The 13,540-nt window shown below is 53.4% G+C and overlaps 2 protein-coding genes across 3 annotated transcripts in view; one reads left to right on the top strand and one right to left on the bottom strand.

The window, feature by feature from the left end:
• The window catches only part of CT55 (cancer/testis antigen 55), a 25,548-nt gene extending 15,322 nt beyond the window's left edge, over positions 1 to 10,226 (bottom strand). The window contains exons 1-3 of the mRNA XM_032849323.1: positions 9,841 to 10,226; positions 2,931 to 3,187; positions 217 to 398 (exon numbers count right to left, since the gene is read on the bottom strand). Coding sequence (XP_032705214.1) covers positions 217 to 398; positions 2,931 to 3,187; positions 9,841 to 10,226 — 825 coding nt within the window. The remainder of the gene's footprint in view (positions 1 to 216; positions 399 to 2,930; positions 3,188 to 9,840) is intronic.
• SMIM10L2B (small integral membrane protein 10 like 2B) lies at positions 10,005 to 13,540 on the top strand. Of its 2 annotated transcripts, none has more exons than XM_032849308.1 (2): positions 10,005 to 10,446; positions 13,336 to 13,540. In XM_032849308.1, exons 1-2 carry the CDS (start codon positions 10,225 to 10,227, stop codon positions 13,492 to 13,494), a joined length of 381 nt encoding a protein of 126 aa, XP_032705199.1. In that variant the 5' UTR covers positions 10,005 to 10,224; the 3' UTR covers positions 13,495 to 13,540. The 2 variants fall into 2 exon arrangements, with proteins under 2 accessions (XP_032705199.1, XP_032705200.1); XM_032849309.1 differs by lacking the exon at positions 13,336 to 13,540 and adding an exon at positions 11,664 to 12,720 and having other exon boundaries at positions 10,005 to 10,862.

Here is a 13,540-nt window from a genome sequence, read left to right as displayed (position 1 = left end):
TTTTTAAATGCTGAAGAATAGATATACAATTTAAACTTTTGTAAGCAGAAACCACTACAAAGCTAAGACCAAGTATCCCACACAAGGCAGTGAAGTAGACTTCAAATCCCAGTGTCTACTCACCAGACCAGGTCATCTAGAGAGGCCCAATAACCAGAAGCAAGGCTGAAAGTCCCCCAGGGATAAAGCCGGTCCCCAAACTCATACTAATCTTACTTTGATTGCTTTCAATCCATATGTTTTATCTTTTCCCACAATGGCAGTGACTTCTTGTCCAACCTTCAGAGGGACATCGCCAGTCACAACATCACTACTGAAGTAGATCAATTCATCAATCAAACCATAATCACTACAAATATTCGTCACAACTCCTTGCACAGTTTTCAACCTGGTGGCACCTAAAAGATGGGGAAACAAAACATTCCATTAGTTAACGTCCAAAGCGAATTACACATAAGTAAGCCCTACCACAGGAAGTCCTGGTAGACGACGATCTAAATTGAGAAAGAAATTAGATGTAGCTTGAGATACAGAAGACTGTGACAGAGGAACATAGTGATTAAGTGTTTGGGAGGCAGAACACTGACGTTGAAAGGTTGGTGCCACCATTTCTCTGTATGGCACAGCGGCCCAATGCCCTCAGTAGAGGAGCTCTGCTGGAGAAGGCAGAGTCTGGAACCTGCCTGCCTGGGCATGAACACAGCTCTTCCCTTTACCATCTGTGTAACCCTGGGCACATTTCCTAACCTCCCAGAATTTGTTTTCATCTGTAAAACCAGGGCATTACTAATGTCTGCCTAGGAGAGCACATCTTAAATGTTCTCATTGCGCACACACACGTGATAATTACATAAGGTGACGGACGGCTTAATGAACCTTACTGTGCAATCATTTCACAATACATACAAATAACAAGTCATCACCCGCACCTTAAACTTACAGTGTTCTACATAATTATGTCTCAGTAAAGTGGAGGGGGAAAGGGTTGTTTTAATTAGGAACTGACACATCTGTGTCAACAGCTTAAAACGGTGAATCCCTCCCTCTGGTTAGAGCTTACATGTTAGTTGTTGTCATGGTTTCTGCATCTAGAGAGTCTTTAAACAGCCATTATTGTTACTGAATTTTATCCTTATCGACAAGAGCAGCAGAAGCAGGGGGAGATTATGCAAACATCTCACCAGACAAAAGCACATAAAGAGATCTGAGGGTTTAAATCTAGCTCAAATGCACATCCAAAACACTCAGGTTTATTTTTTTTTTTCCTTGAACACAGCTAGCAAGCCATAATTTGGGATCTGAACCTAGAGAGTAAGTCTGCAGAGCCCACAACGAACCACAAAGCTTCGGTGCCTGCCCAAAAATGAGACTGGGAGAAACAGACAAGGAGGCTGGGAGAAACACTGATTATAAATTGATTATGGTTTCAAGAAGCCAAAAAGAAAAATCTGAGAACTTTTATTTAAATATTTTATTTATTTGAGACAGACTGTGCCCACGGATGAGGGACAAGGGCAGAGGCAGAGGGAGAAGCAGACTCTGTGAGCAGGGAGCCCGAGTCGGGGCTCGATTCCAGAACCCCGACCTCACGATCTGAGCTGACGTCAGCCGCTTAACCGACTGAGCCACCCAGGCGCCCCCTGAAACCTCTTTTAAAATGGGTCAAATTCGTCAAGTCAAGTCATAAAACACAAGAAAAGTGAAAGGGCCAAGAGTGACTGACAACTGCCCCTTAGGCTCAAGAAAGTATGTCAGAAACTCTTCTGTATTGCCCCATGTGCAAAAATACGGCAAACGGGCGCCCGAGCGGCTCAGCAGGTTGGGCATCTGCCTTCTGCTGGGGGTCGTGATCCTGGAGTCCTGGGATCGAGCCCCGTGCCGGGCTCCCTGCTCGGCGGGGAGCCTGCTTCTCCCTCTCCCTCTCTCTCTGTTAAATGAATAAAATCTTTAAAATAAGTGTGGCTGACGGATGCAGTGGCGAGAGCTTCCCGGGGGAGAGGAGCTGCTGGCAGATTCAGGCACCTGGCAGGACCGGGCACTGCTGGGGGGGGGGAGGGATGACGCCGACCACAGACGGGACCCTCCTGAGCCTGCCGTGCTCATCCTGCGGAAGGAGGCGGGGGCGGGCGATTGGAGCCACAGGAAGAAATGGCTGCTGGGCCTCGGGGTCTGGGTGACTCCAGCTCGGTGCCCGCTCTCCCCTGGGCATGCGTCCCCTGCCTCCCGCTGTAACCGGGACGTGAGGATGCTCCCACTTCCCTGCAGGGTTTTCCGAGGGCCATGTGACAGTAATGGTCAGACGGCCCTGAGTCTGGTGCTTGGCAGAGACACGGGCTCGGATCATCGGATTCATGCTTCAGGGCAGGACTGCCGCCAACCCTGGCGAAATTATTGGTGTTCACGGGTGCCCCCGATACAGCAATGCCTGCCCTGGTGTCCCCTGAGTCACCACCCCCTCAGTCCCCGACTCTGGGGCAGGATTTCAGGATATAAAGGGCAGCCACTTCCATGTGGCCCCAGGCATGCTTCCAGCGACTGACCTAGAATTTGACCACTTGGCTTCAAATACATGTGTGTTTAAGAAACGAAATTGAATGCACCCTCTAATCTGGGTGATCCACTGCTAGTGGAAATATGAAAAGGAATCGGTTGTACCTTACATGACATATGCACAAGGTTAAGTTCCAAAGGCACGGGGGGAAGTGCAAGGGTGGGGCACGGCTCCCCAGGGGCCTTCTCTGTCTACACCACCATCGATCACTTTGGACAGGAGGGTTCTGGGTATGCTCAGGAACTCGGGGATGCCTCTTCCCACAAGGAGGCGCTGCCACGCCCATGCAGCCCCCTTCTGAGCGCCTGAGGCTCTGAATCAGGGGAGGGGAGCACCCTTAGGTGCAGGCCTCTGAGAGGGAGAAGACGAAAATGAATACCTTCCAAGAGCCTCATATGCTGCTCCCTCTCGGCCTCCGACGAGTCCACCCTCCTCCGGAAGAAGGCAAGAACTCTGGAAATAAACCGAAGCATGGTCGCTTCGTCAGGGCAGCCCAGACCCCTCAGACACAGCGCCAAGCTCGCTTCCGTGGAAGTCTCTGCCACCCGGTCGCTCTCTGATCGCAGCGGCTGGTCAGACACCGTGCCCAGCCCTCCACACCACCGTACGTCTAGCGGAGGGTCTACACGAACCTTGCTGTGGGCAGAAACCCGAGGGCCTCAACCTGCCGCGTGCCCACCACCCAGCCAATGGGGGCGTAGTGTGCTCAGTGGAAGCCACCCAGAGGCTGTGAGCCGATGGGCGGGACTTCGTGGCTCCTCCCACCACAGGCGAGGGCGGAAATGTGGTGGCCCACCGGGAATCACTTCCAATGCGACCTATTTTGCACCTCTTAGAATAGAGGGTCTCTGTGCGCTGCTGCGGGGAAGGCCTGATGCCTGTCTTGGAAGGTGGCCAGGCAACTTACCCCAAAGTTGGAGGCAGGCCCCCAGGCTCTGGCTCCCGGGTGTGGGGCCCCCATTCATCGCTGCATGAATGCTTTTCTCTTCCTTGGCCTCTAAGCCCCCTGCACCACCAGCCCCCATCAGCCCTACCTCCTCACCCCTGCACGCATTCCACGGGGAGGTCAGTGGTCCGCTCTAAGCAAAGGCTTTCAGTTCAGTGTTCAGTGATACCACAGATATGGTGGAAAAGCCGAACTTGCCATCTGCATGGGTCTCAAGCCATAGGCTGTGTCTTGCTCTCCTTGGAAGGGAGCCAACGGTGCCAAAACACTCACTATGGGGCTGACAGCCACTTTTAAGTACAATATGAAGATGAGGATGGCTGAGTCAGGAGGGCCGGGTGATGGAGCATGAGGCAGGGAGTTTGGGTCGCATCACTAGTCTTTTCTTTGGGGGACCAGGCAGACATTACATTAAGAATGTTAGTTGAAAAAAAAAATAAATATTGTAACAGCAAAATGAGTTTATTTGGGAACAGCAGACCAGTTGCAATTCAGGGTGGGTACACGAACCACGGTGAACTTTAAGCCAGTACAGAGTACAACAAAAAGCTTTCTTTGATAGAGGAGAGGAAGTTGGGATGGGTGGTTTTGAAAGAAACTCATTAGGGGAGAGTGAGAATCCAAGGTTGTGATGGCTTCTGGTTGGCTGAAAGGTGGCAGTTTCTCATTGGTGGGGCTGTTGCTGAGCCCGGAGGAAATCTTTCCTCCTCCTGCTGCCATAGTAAAGCAGGCTCCCGCCTGTTGGGGGCTGAAAATGTTGCTGAGAAGTGGTAGTGAGTGAGGGCTCCCATTTAGGGCTTCCCCACTTCTTCTTAAATGAGGTTGCCTTTATTCATTTTTATATTTCCCCTTTGATCAAGATCTTCCCTCAAAAGCATCACTGATCAAGAGTCAGGTTTGCCACATTTAGTGGTTTTGTCCCTCAGTAACAGGGAGGACCTTCCCTCGTTGCCATATCTAACATCAGAGGGCAACCATTGAGATCACACTTAGTAACAAGGAAGGGCAGGAGGGAGAGCTCTCAGGCATTCATGTCTAAAGTGTTTATTTTGGGGAGCCTGGGTGGTTCAGTTGGTTAGGTGGCTGCCTTTAGATTAAGGTCATGATCTTGGGGTCCTGGGATCAAGCCCCACGTAGGGCTCCCTGCTCAGCTGGAAGCCTGCAAGCCTACTTCTCCCTCTCCTCCCTGGTTTGTGCTTTCTGTTGCTATCTCTGTCTCTCTCTCACATAAATAAATAAAATCTTAAAAAAATAATAAACTAAAGTGTGTATCTTATCAGGTTTCTAGGCATTGGAGATTGTCTCAAAATGTTGGGCTAGCATCACCCTGTTAGGCATGTTGTTTCTACAGAGGTTTATCAGTCTCATATACAAAGCTTAAAAATAAAGCAGAATTAAATCACCTTGACAAATCCAGATTGAGCAATTGTTCTAAACCTAGAGCCCCAGCCTGTGGAGTGGAGGTTTAATGGGATGGGCCAATGGGAAGCTTCTGCTTTATTATGGATGTGGACAGGGATGGCTAACCAACCCAATAAACATTGACCTCCAGTTCCCAACTATCTAGTTATATGTCCATGGGGTATGCCATCCACAGCCAGACAAAAATGAAACCAGGCAGAGCTCAGAGTACTCTAGCTGGGGTCTGGGGTCTGGTTATTGATAGATCCATGAGTCAGAATTTCCTGATTGACACTTTCAAGCTGGGAATCAGAGGAGTTGGGATGACGTCCTATGAAAGGCCATCCCATCCTCAAAGAGTCCTTTCTAAAAATCCTGCAAAGAGGAACTAGCTAATTTGTATTTCCTCTGGGTGCAGGGATACAGGACACACTTAGATAAGGAAAAGGGCATGCATGACATGGCGAAGATTATACAATTGGCAAAGATGGAGGGATTTAACTGAACCAGGACAGTTATGGCTAAAGAAAGATGGAGACAAGGTATGGGGACAGTGGGCCATGATAGTGTAACTTGATAGGTAACATCCATAAGTCTGTGGGTATAATTGGAAGTGACATTTGGGACTAAGGACACATTGGTGATGGGTAAGACCAAGGGATCTCTTACACCATGAACAGATCCAGCAGTTTGAAAGCTTTCCCGTTTTTACAATAGATTCGATAAGAGTGTTATTTTCCCAAGAATGAGAGGGAGAAAATAAAGTAAAAAGCAGCAGTAAGAAAATGGTATGTTTTACACATAATATCTGATCATAGCTCACCGACACTGACAATTTAAACCACTTCCAGTGAAGTGTAGAAATCTTGCTTTCATTTAGGTCTATTGAATCTTTTCACTTTTTAAAAAAACCTGTGCACAGGGGTGCCTGGGTGGCTCAGTGGGTTAAAGCCTCTGCCTTCAGCTCAGGTCATGGTCCCAGGGTCATGGGATTGAGCCCCGCATTGGGCTCTCTGCTCAGTGGGGAGCCTGCTTACCCCTCTCTCTCTCTGCCTGCCTCTCTGCCTACTTGTGATCTCTGTCTGTTAAATAAAATCTAAAAAAATAAAAAATAAAAAATAGGGGCGCCTGGGTGGCTCAGTGGGTTAAGCCTCTGACTACGGCTCAGGTCATGATCTCAGGGTCCTGGGATGGAGCCCCGCATCGGGCTCTCTGCTCAACAGGGAGGGTGCTTCCCCTTCTCTCTCTGCCTGCCTCTCCACCTACTTGTGATCTCTCTCTCTCTCTCTCTGTCAAATAAATAAATAAAATCTCTTAAAAAAATAAAAATAAAAAAATAAAAAAATAAACCCTGTGCACATTTTAAAAATATTTTATTTATTTGCTTATTTGAAAGGGCGCTCATAGGGGAATGGCAGAGAGTGATCCTAAGCAGGCTCCATGCCGAGGGCAGAGCCCAATGCAGGGCCAGGTCTCATGACCTGAGCCCAAACCAGAGCCCATTGCTTAACTCACTGAGCCACCCACTCACCCCAATCTTTACACTTTTAAATATAAATGTCAAGTATTTCCTCCACATCAGATAACATAATTTTTGCTTCAACCATCAAAATAATTATAAAAACTCAAGAGGAAGATGGTTTATTATATTTTCTCCTATTTTTATGCATTCCAATTACTCTTTTTCCTTCCTAAATTAGTGCCATCCTCCTTGGGTGATCACTTCCGTTCTGTTTAGGAAACCTCTTAGCTGTTATATTTTTATTTACTTATTTGACACAGAGAGAGAGATCACAAGTAGGCAGAGAGGCAGGCAGGGCAGGGGGGCGGGAAGCAGGCTCCCTTTTGAGCAGAGAGCCCGATGTGGGCTCAGATCCCAGGACCTGAGATCATGACCTGAGCTGAAGGCAGAGGCTTACCCAATGAGCTTCACAGGCGCCCCAGCTGTTATTTTTTTTAAGATTTATTTATTTATTTTGAGAGAGTGTGCACCCACAGCGGGGGAGCGTCAGGGGCCAGAGAATCTCTAGCTGATGAGCGTAGAGCCTGATATGCAGCTCTTGGTCTCTTGACCCCGAGACTCTGACCTGAGCCAAAACAAGAGTTGGTTGCTCAACTGACTGAGCCACCCAGGCACCCCCTCTTAGCCATTCTTTCACGGTATGTCTACTGGTCAAAATTTCTCTTAATTTTCCTTCATCTGAGAATGGCTTTATTTCCGCTTCATTTCAGAAGGATGTATGCTCAGAGATGGAATTTGTGTTCAGGTGGTAAAGTGAACCACTGATTAGTTCTGCTCGTCACCACCTCCTTCTGTTTCTTTGATGCTTCCGGTTTGCCTTTTTCCCCTTGAGCAAGTAGGAAGGAATTGCCAGATCAGTATATATGACTTTGCTGAGTTCCTTAAACAGTTCTGGAGAGCCCCCCGAGATGTTCAAGTGCATTTTCAGAGTCTAAATACTCAAGCCAGCTCTCCCTGTTAAAGGAATCTATTTCTTGCAGACAGCTTTTTTAAAAGTTGTATGTATAAGCAAGCCTGCGTATTTCCACAATTTATTAAATGGTCTTAAAAATGATCAAGCTTGGGGTGCCTGGGTGGCTCAGTGTGTTAAGTGTCTGCCTTCGACTCGGGTCATGATCCCAGGGTCCTGGGAATGAGCCCTGCATCGCACTGGGCTCCCAGCTCAGTGGGGAGCCTGCTTCTCCCTCTCCTTCTGCCTGCTGCTCCTTCTGCTTGTGCTCTCTCTTTCTCTGTCAAATAAATAAAATCTTTAAAAGAATGATCAAGCTTGAGCTGGATTTGGCTTAGAATAAAGATTAGATGAAACCACAGAAGTGCTTCTAAGCACAACAGCAAGAAATGCTATGAACAAAGGCCGACAAAAACATGAGAAGACTCCTTACAGTGTCCAGGGCCAACAATGGGTTAAGAGGAGTCCTTAGAAATGACTATGTGGTTTGAAGGAATTCAGGATATGCCACGCCAAAATATGCCACTTTGGTATATTATTTCGAGCTAAAAAAGCACTCGAAAAACAACAAACACAGGGAGAAGCTTTCTCTGAAACCCCTGTGAAAATTAATAACCTCATCTGAAGTGGAGTCAGGAAGGGCGCCTGAGTGGCTCAGGTGGCTGGGTCTCCACCTTAGGCTTGAGTCATGATCCTGGGGTCCTGGGATTGAGCCCCATGTTAGACACCCTGTTCAGCCGAGAGCCTGCTTCTCCCTCTCCCTCTGCTGCTCTCCCTGCTGGTGCTCTGTCTCTCCCTCTCAAATGCATAAATAAAATCTTAAAAATAAAGAAATAAGTAAAAATTAAGTAGAGTCAGGAGACCAGAAAGGGGAGCTCTTCGGTCCTACCATTCCTTATGCATTGCAGATGCCAACAGAAAAGACATACCTTGCAAATAAGACTGCATTAGCTATTACTATCCCAGCGGGAAAATAAAGGTGTCTTCCCTTCCCTCTCCCCCAACAGCCCAGCCAATGGGAGGCAGTCATATAACTCAAGGCGATGAAAAGCTACTTACTATACTGGAAACCCCGAGCTTACTCTAACGGACTTTTTGTTTCCAACAGCAATCCCAGTCTCCCCCTTTCCTCTATAAAAGGGCCTTCTTGGGGCACCTGGGTGGCTTGGTGAGTTAAGCATCTGCCTTCGGCTCAGGTCATGATCCCAGGATCTTGGGATACAGCTCCAAGTCCGGATCCCTGTTCAGCAGGGGAGTCAGCTACTGCCTCTCCCCCTGACTCTGCTCCTGTGCTCTCTTGCTCACTCTCTCTCAAATAAATAAATAAAATATTTTTTAAAAAGCCTTCCTTTCTTTTGTTCTCCAGATTTCCCTGCCATTAAGCCCTTGTTTCCTTGACCTTCGTTGTAATTCTCTCCTATTCCCACATAAACATATTTTTGCTGGGAAACACTATTTTAAGATTAACATCCCCTTATGGGCCTGAAGATAGATCCTCCAAAAGGAACTCAATTGTCGTAAAACCCCTCCTTAGAAATTTCATCAACCGGGGAAACTGATTCTGACCACAGGCCGGGAAATGAGAATTCCACACCACATCCAAATTCTGTCACAAACTATCATATCTCCTATCTATTCTAACTAAGAACACACTAGTGTTTCCTAAAGGTATTTAGTCTCCCCTAAATTGCCAACATCTCTGTTCTCCCTCCCCTATTCAGATGGTATATAAGCTTTCAGATCTCACTGCCTCTCTAAGTGTTCACTTTTTTTTTTCCCCTGTGATGTCTCCATGCAAGTAATATCAAAAATTAATAGATGTGTATATCTTTTCCGCAGTTAATCTGCCTGTTGTTGATTTCTTTCAAAACCTAGGATGTAGGGGCGCCTGGGTGGCTCAGCGGGTTAAGCCTCTGCCTTCTGCTGGGGTCATGACCTCAGGGTCCTAGGATCCAGCCCCATATCGGGTTCTCCGCTCATCGGGGAGCCTGCTTTCCCTCTCTCTCTGTCTGCTGCTCTGCCTACTTGTGATCTCTCTCCCTCTGTCAAATAAATAAATAAAATCTTTTTAAAAAACACCTAGGATGTGTGTACAAATAGAATCTTAAGAGTATAGAGGGAAAGTTTTCCTCCTTAACAGGTAAAATTAGAACAATGGGATAATTATATACATGACCAGCAAATATACCAAAAAGAAAAAAAAGGGCCATGCTTTCCTGAAACTCTTCAGTGCCGCTGAATTAGCAGTGATCTGCGAATTGAAGAAAGGTACAATGGGTTGCCTGGCCGGGTTTTGTGCGGAGACAGTGGGGAAGGTGGATACAGTAAACAGGCGGGGTGGGGGGCCTTCTCAGTAGGCCCTCTGCTCCGAAAGAGCGTAGTGGTCCAAACACTCCTTCCCCCCTCGCCCTCCCACCCCCCCGCGACCGCTCCGCTCAAGGACACGCCCCAAAAGCGATCCCTGGGGATACCACCTTCCAACCCCTTCCTGGCCTCGGGCTCGGCCCTTGGGCGCCCAGGAGGAGGCGGGGCTCGCTGGCGGGGCAGTCCCGTGGGCGGTCCCAGGCCGGCGGCGCCCGGGAGGGGGCGTGGCCACACGAGGGGCGTGGTTACGCTGGCGGCGGCTGCCCCGGCGGCCGGCGAGGGGCGGGGCTCGCCCTAGGCTGCTCCGGAGGGGCGGCGGCGGAGGCGTGGAGGCAGCGGCGGAGGCTGCATCCCCGACCCAGCCAGGGAAGGAGTGACCGGGGACGGGGCGGGAGGGCACCGGTGGCCGGCGGGGCGCCTCAGGCCTCGCGTCCACCTGCCCGGCCGCACGCTCTCCCCTGGGTCGGCGGGGCCTGCGCCGGCCCGGACCCATGGCGGCGTCGGCGGCTCTGTCGGCGGCGGCGGCGGCGGCGGCCCTGTCGGGCCTGGCGGTGCGGCTGTCGCGCTCGGCGGCGGCCCGCGGCTCGTACGGCGCCTTCTGCAAGGGGCTCACGCGCACGCTGATCACCTTCTTCGACCTGGCCTGGCGGCTGCGCATGAACTTCCCCTACTTCTACGTGGTGGCCTCGGTGATGCTCAACGTCCGCCTGCAGGTGCGGATCGAGTGAGCGGGCGCCGCCGCAGCCCCCGCCGGAGAGTCCCGCGCGCCGGGCCGCGCCGGGCAGGGGCGCCGGCATGGAGGACGGCCGGCGGGACGCGGCGGGGGCAGGAGGCGGGGCGGCCCGGGCCCCCGGGCCCTAGACCTCCGCGGGGGGGGCGCTGGCCACCCGGCCGCCCAGCCACCCGGCCGGGCCCCGGCCACGACCGGCCGCCCGCCCGCGGCGTGGCCGGTGACCTATTGCACAGAAACTCTGCCAACGGGCCCTTACTGTCGGGCTCGAGGGGAAAAAACCAAACAAACCAAAAAACGATTTGAGGGCGGCCGACCTGTTGCCTCACTTTGGCCAGAGCCGGGGAAGCCGCAAGGAAAAATTCTGCAGCAGGGACTTGACTGGCCCCGATCCACAAGGTAGGAGGCCAGAGGCTGGACCCGCGGGCTGGCGGCGGCGCTTGCCATGACGTCTCGGTGGCAGGGGGCAGTGTGGACGGGTCCCCAGGAAGCCAGCCCCTGAGCTGCCCAGGCGGGAGGCCACAGGCTCCCTATACTCTCTGGTCCTCATTCCCGGACGGGGGTGGGGCGGCGGCGGCGGCCGGGGCATCTCGGGGCGTCAGCCCATCCCCGCCGCGCTCTCCCCAGAGGCCCTGATGCTGCCACCTGAACCCCAGGGAATGGAGGGGAATGGGCTGGGGGAGGCGCCGGGGAAGGCTCCAGAAGGAAAAGATGCTGCCGCCCTTCACCCCCTTGGGGAGCCAGACAGGGAGGGGGGTTGTGTTCTTGGCCAAAGCCCTGGTGGGTGCCTCTTGTAAACCCTCAGGCCCCTGGGGTCTGGGCAGCTGCCTCTGGCCCTGTGTTGGGGGCCTGCTCCTTCTGTGCCTGGGGCTCCCCTCCCGTTCTGGGGGCGTCCTCTGGCGCTGGGCACTTGGCCATTTGGAGACCCAGAGGAGTGGGAAGGCCGCTCTGCCCTATCCCTGCCGCCATCCTCCCTCCGGCCCCTAGGTCTGCCCTCCCGGTGCCACCAAAGGCCGCCTCCAGCAGTCCCTGTGTGCCCAGAGGAGCCGGGGAAATGGGGGTCTCCTTGATCCCAGGGCAGCTCACAGGCTGGGGAGCGGAGAGCAGGTGGAGCAGCGGCTTGCAAGGAGGCAGCCCTTGGGGAAAGGCGCCCCACACTCCGTGGGACCACTGTGGAGTCTCCATCTCTCTGTCTTTCAGGAACCAGTGTTCGTAGGTGGTGACCCACCCCTTCCGTGGCCTTGTGGAGAGACTGCAATCCCTGCCCAGGGGCGGCCCCTGGGCCCAGTGCTGCCTGGGGAGCTGCTGGGCAAAGGGCCTAGCCCGGGAGGAGAGGAAGGACCTTCCAGGCAGAGGCACCGGGTGCTGGGGTAGCCGGTGGTCCCGTTCTGGCATGGGGAAGGACGTGACCCTGTCACCTCAGCACTGCATCTCCTAGCGACACTTTGAGGGCGTTCTGTGCTCCCCACCTGATGATTGGAAGAGCTGGCTCTGGGACTGGGAGAGATGTGTCCTTGTCCTACAGATACGAAGGAGTGGGGCTGAATCTGCGCCCCGTCTTTGAGAAAACCTGGCTCTGTGGGGGGGGTGCTCAAGGCCCCCCGGGGGACCTAGGGGGAGAGAACGAGGTCCAGGGTAGGGAATGTGGGGAACTGGCTCTTCTTGGGGTGGTGTGGGAGGCCACAGGGAAGACCGTCAGAGCTGAGATGGACACAGGAGAGAGTCCTAGAATGCCTCGCAGAGCGGAGGGCTTTACCCACAAAGCCGGGCCTCGCCTGCCCCCCACCCCAGGCTGGACCAAGAGCTCCTTGGCAGCTGAGTGGCACGGGCCTCTCGGTTTGGGTGGCGGGGTGGGGCTGGGGTGGTGGCGGGGCCCCTGGGCACAGGCTGGAACCAGGAGGGTGAAGGGATAAACCTGGGATGGGTCCCCAGGCTCGTCACCCCCCAGTCCGGGATCCTGCCGGAGAACGACCTCTGGAGGGGCTTGGATTGGCCCTGAGGCCCCAGATGTGCGGCTCCTTGGCCCACCAGGATGGCCAGGCACGACCCCGAGGGGGCCAGGAAAGACCCCGGTCCCCTAGCCACTCTGTCCCCGGTTGCTCTTGGCCCCCAGGCTCCAAATTCCTGGGACTGAAAACCCAAGCAGCCTGTCCAGCCCCAGGGACAGAGTGGCCCTGTGTCACCCTCCCGCCCTCCTTAGTCGCCGCTCTAGAGGACGGGTCCTGAGTGAAGAGCTCTGCCCACCTCACCCCGGGGACCAGGCGTCCATGTGTGCCCTGCAGCTTCCCACAGACAGGACGTGGTGGCTCTCACCTCGTGCCAAGGGTTCTGCGGTCCCGGGTCCCGGTGGCACCTCCTGTACCCCAATCCTCTCCACCCAGAACCACATCTGGGAGCCTGCCGGCCTGTCGACTCCATCCACAGATGTCTGGGGACAGCGTGCGAGAGCCCCGCGGGGCCTCCCTAGGACGGATCCACAGATGTGCCCTTGCAAGGCCCCGTCTCACCCTCGGGGTGACCCGCTCCCCGGCTGGGGCCTTGGGGCTCAGCTGGCGCTGCCTGGGGCCTGGGACACCTCTTCCCCACAGAGAGAGTGGGAAGCCCCGGGGCCCTGGCCCAAAACGCCTGCCCTGCGGGGCACCCCAGCCCAAGTCAGCCTGCCGCGGGGGCCTGGGAAGTGTCAGCACGGCCCCCGAGGGACTGGGCAGGGGCTGCACTTCTTTGGACTGTGGTCCTGCCCCTGCTCTTCGGACAGGATTGGCCTTGAGTAGGGTTTGGCCTTGAGTAGTTATTGAGCTGCGCCCCCCCCCCCCGCCCCCGCCCGCACTGGGCCCTGGCTGCCTGACAGGCTCTCCATGCACTTTATTTGTAGTCTGTGTTCCAGACAGCAGAGCTTCTGCAAAATCGGAGACTCGGGCCGAAGAAGATGACTGTCCCTTTCCTGTGTGTGATTCACTGTCCTGGTCAGCACGGGCTGCTCAGAGAAACCCTCGCGTTCCTGCTGTTGTCAAATCTTGTCCCGCTAAGTTAAAAAGAAACACCCCTCCCTGAGTTCAATAAAATCCAGTCAAATTGGA

Source organism: Lontra canadensis, unplaced genomic scaffold (genome assembly GCF_010015895.1).
Source record: "Lontra canadensis isolate GAN:19392208 unplaced genomic scaffold, GSC_riverotter_1.0 scaffold223, whole genome shotgun sequence".
NCBI lineage: Eukaryota > Metazoa > Chordata > Mammalia > Carnivora > Mustelidae > Lontra > Lontra canadensis.
Note: the sequence above shows the minus strand (reverse complement) of the source record. Positions and strands in the feature narration are given on the sequence as shown.

What these genes read in the sequence shown, in the direction of transcription:
- SMIM10L2B (XM_032849308.1), top strand. Translation starts at nt 10,225, where the DNA reads ATGGCGGCGTCGGCGGCTCTGTCGGCGGCGGCGGCGGCGGCGGCCCTG. An exon ending in TGCTCAACGTCCGCCTGCAG is followed by an intron (nt 10,447 to 13,335) that starts GTGCGGATCGAG and finishes CTTTATTTGTAG; the next exon opens with TCTGTGTTCCAGACAGCAGA.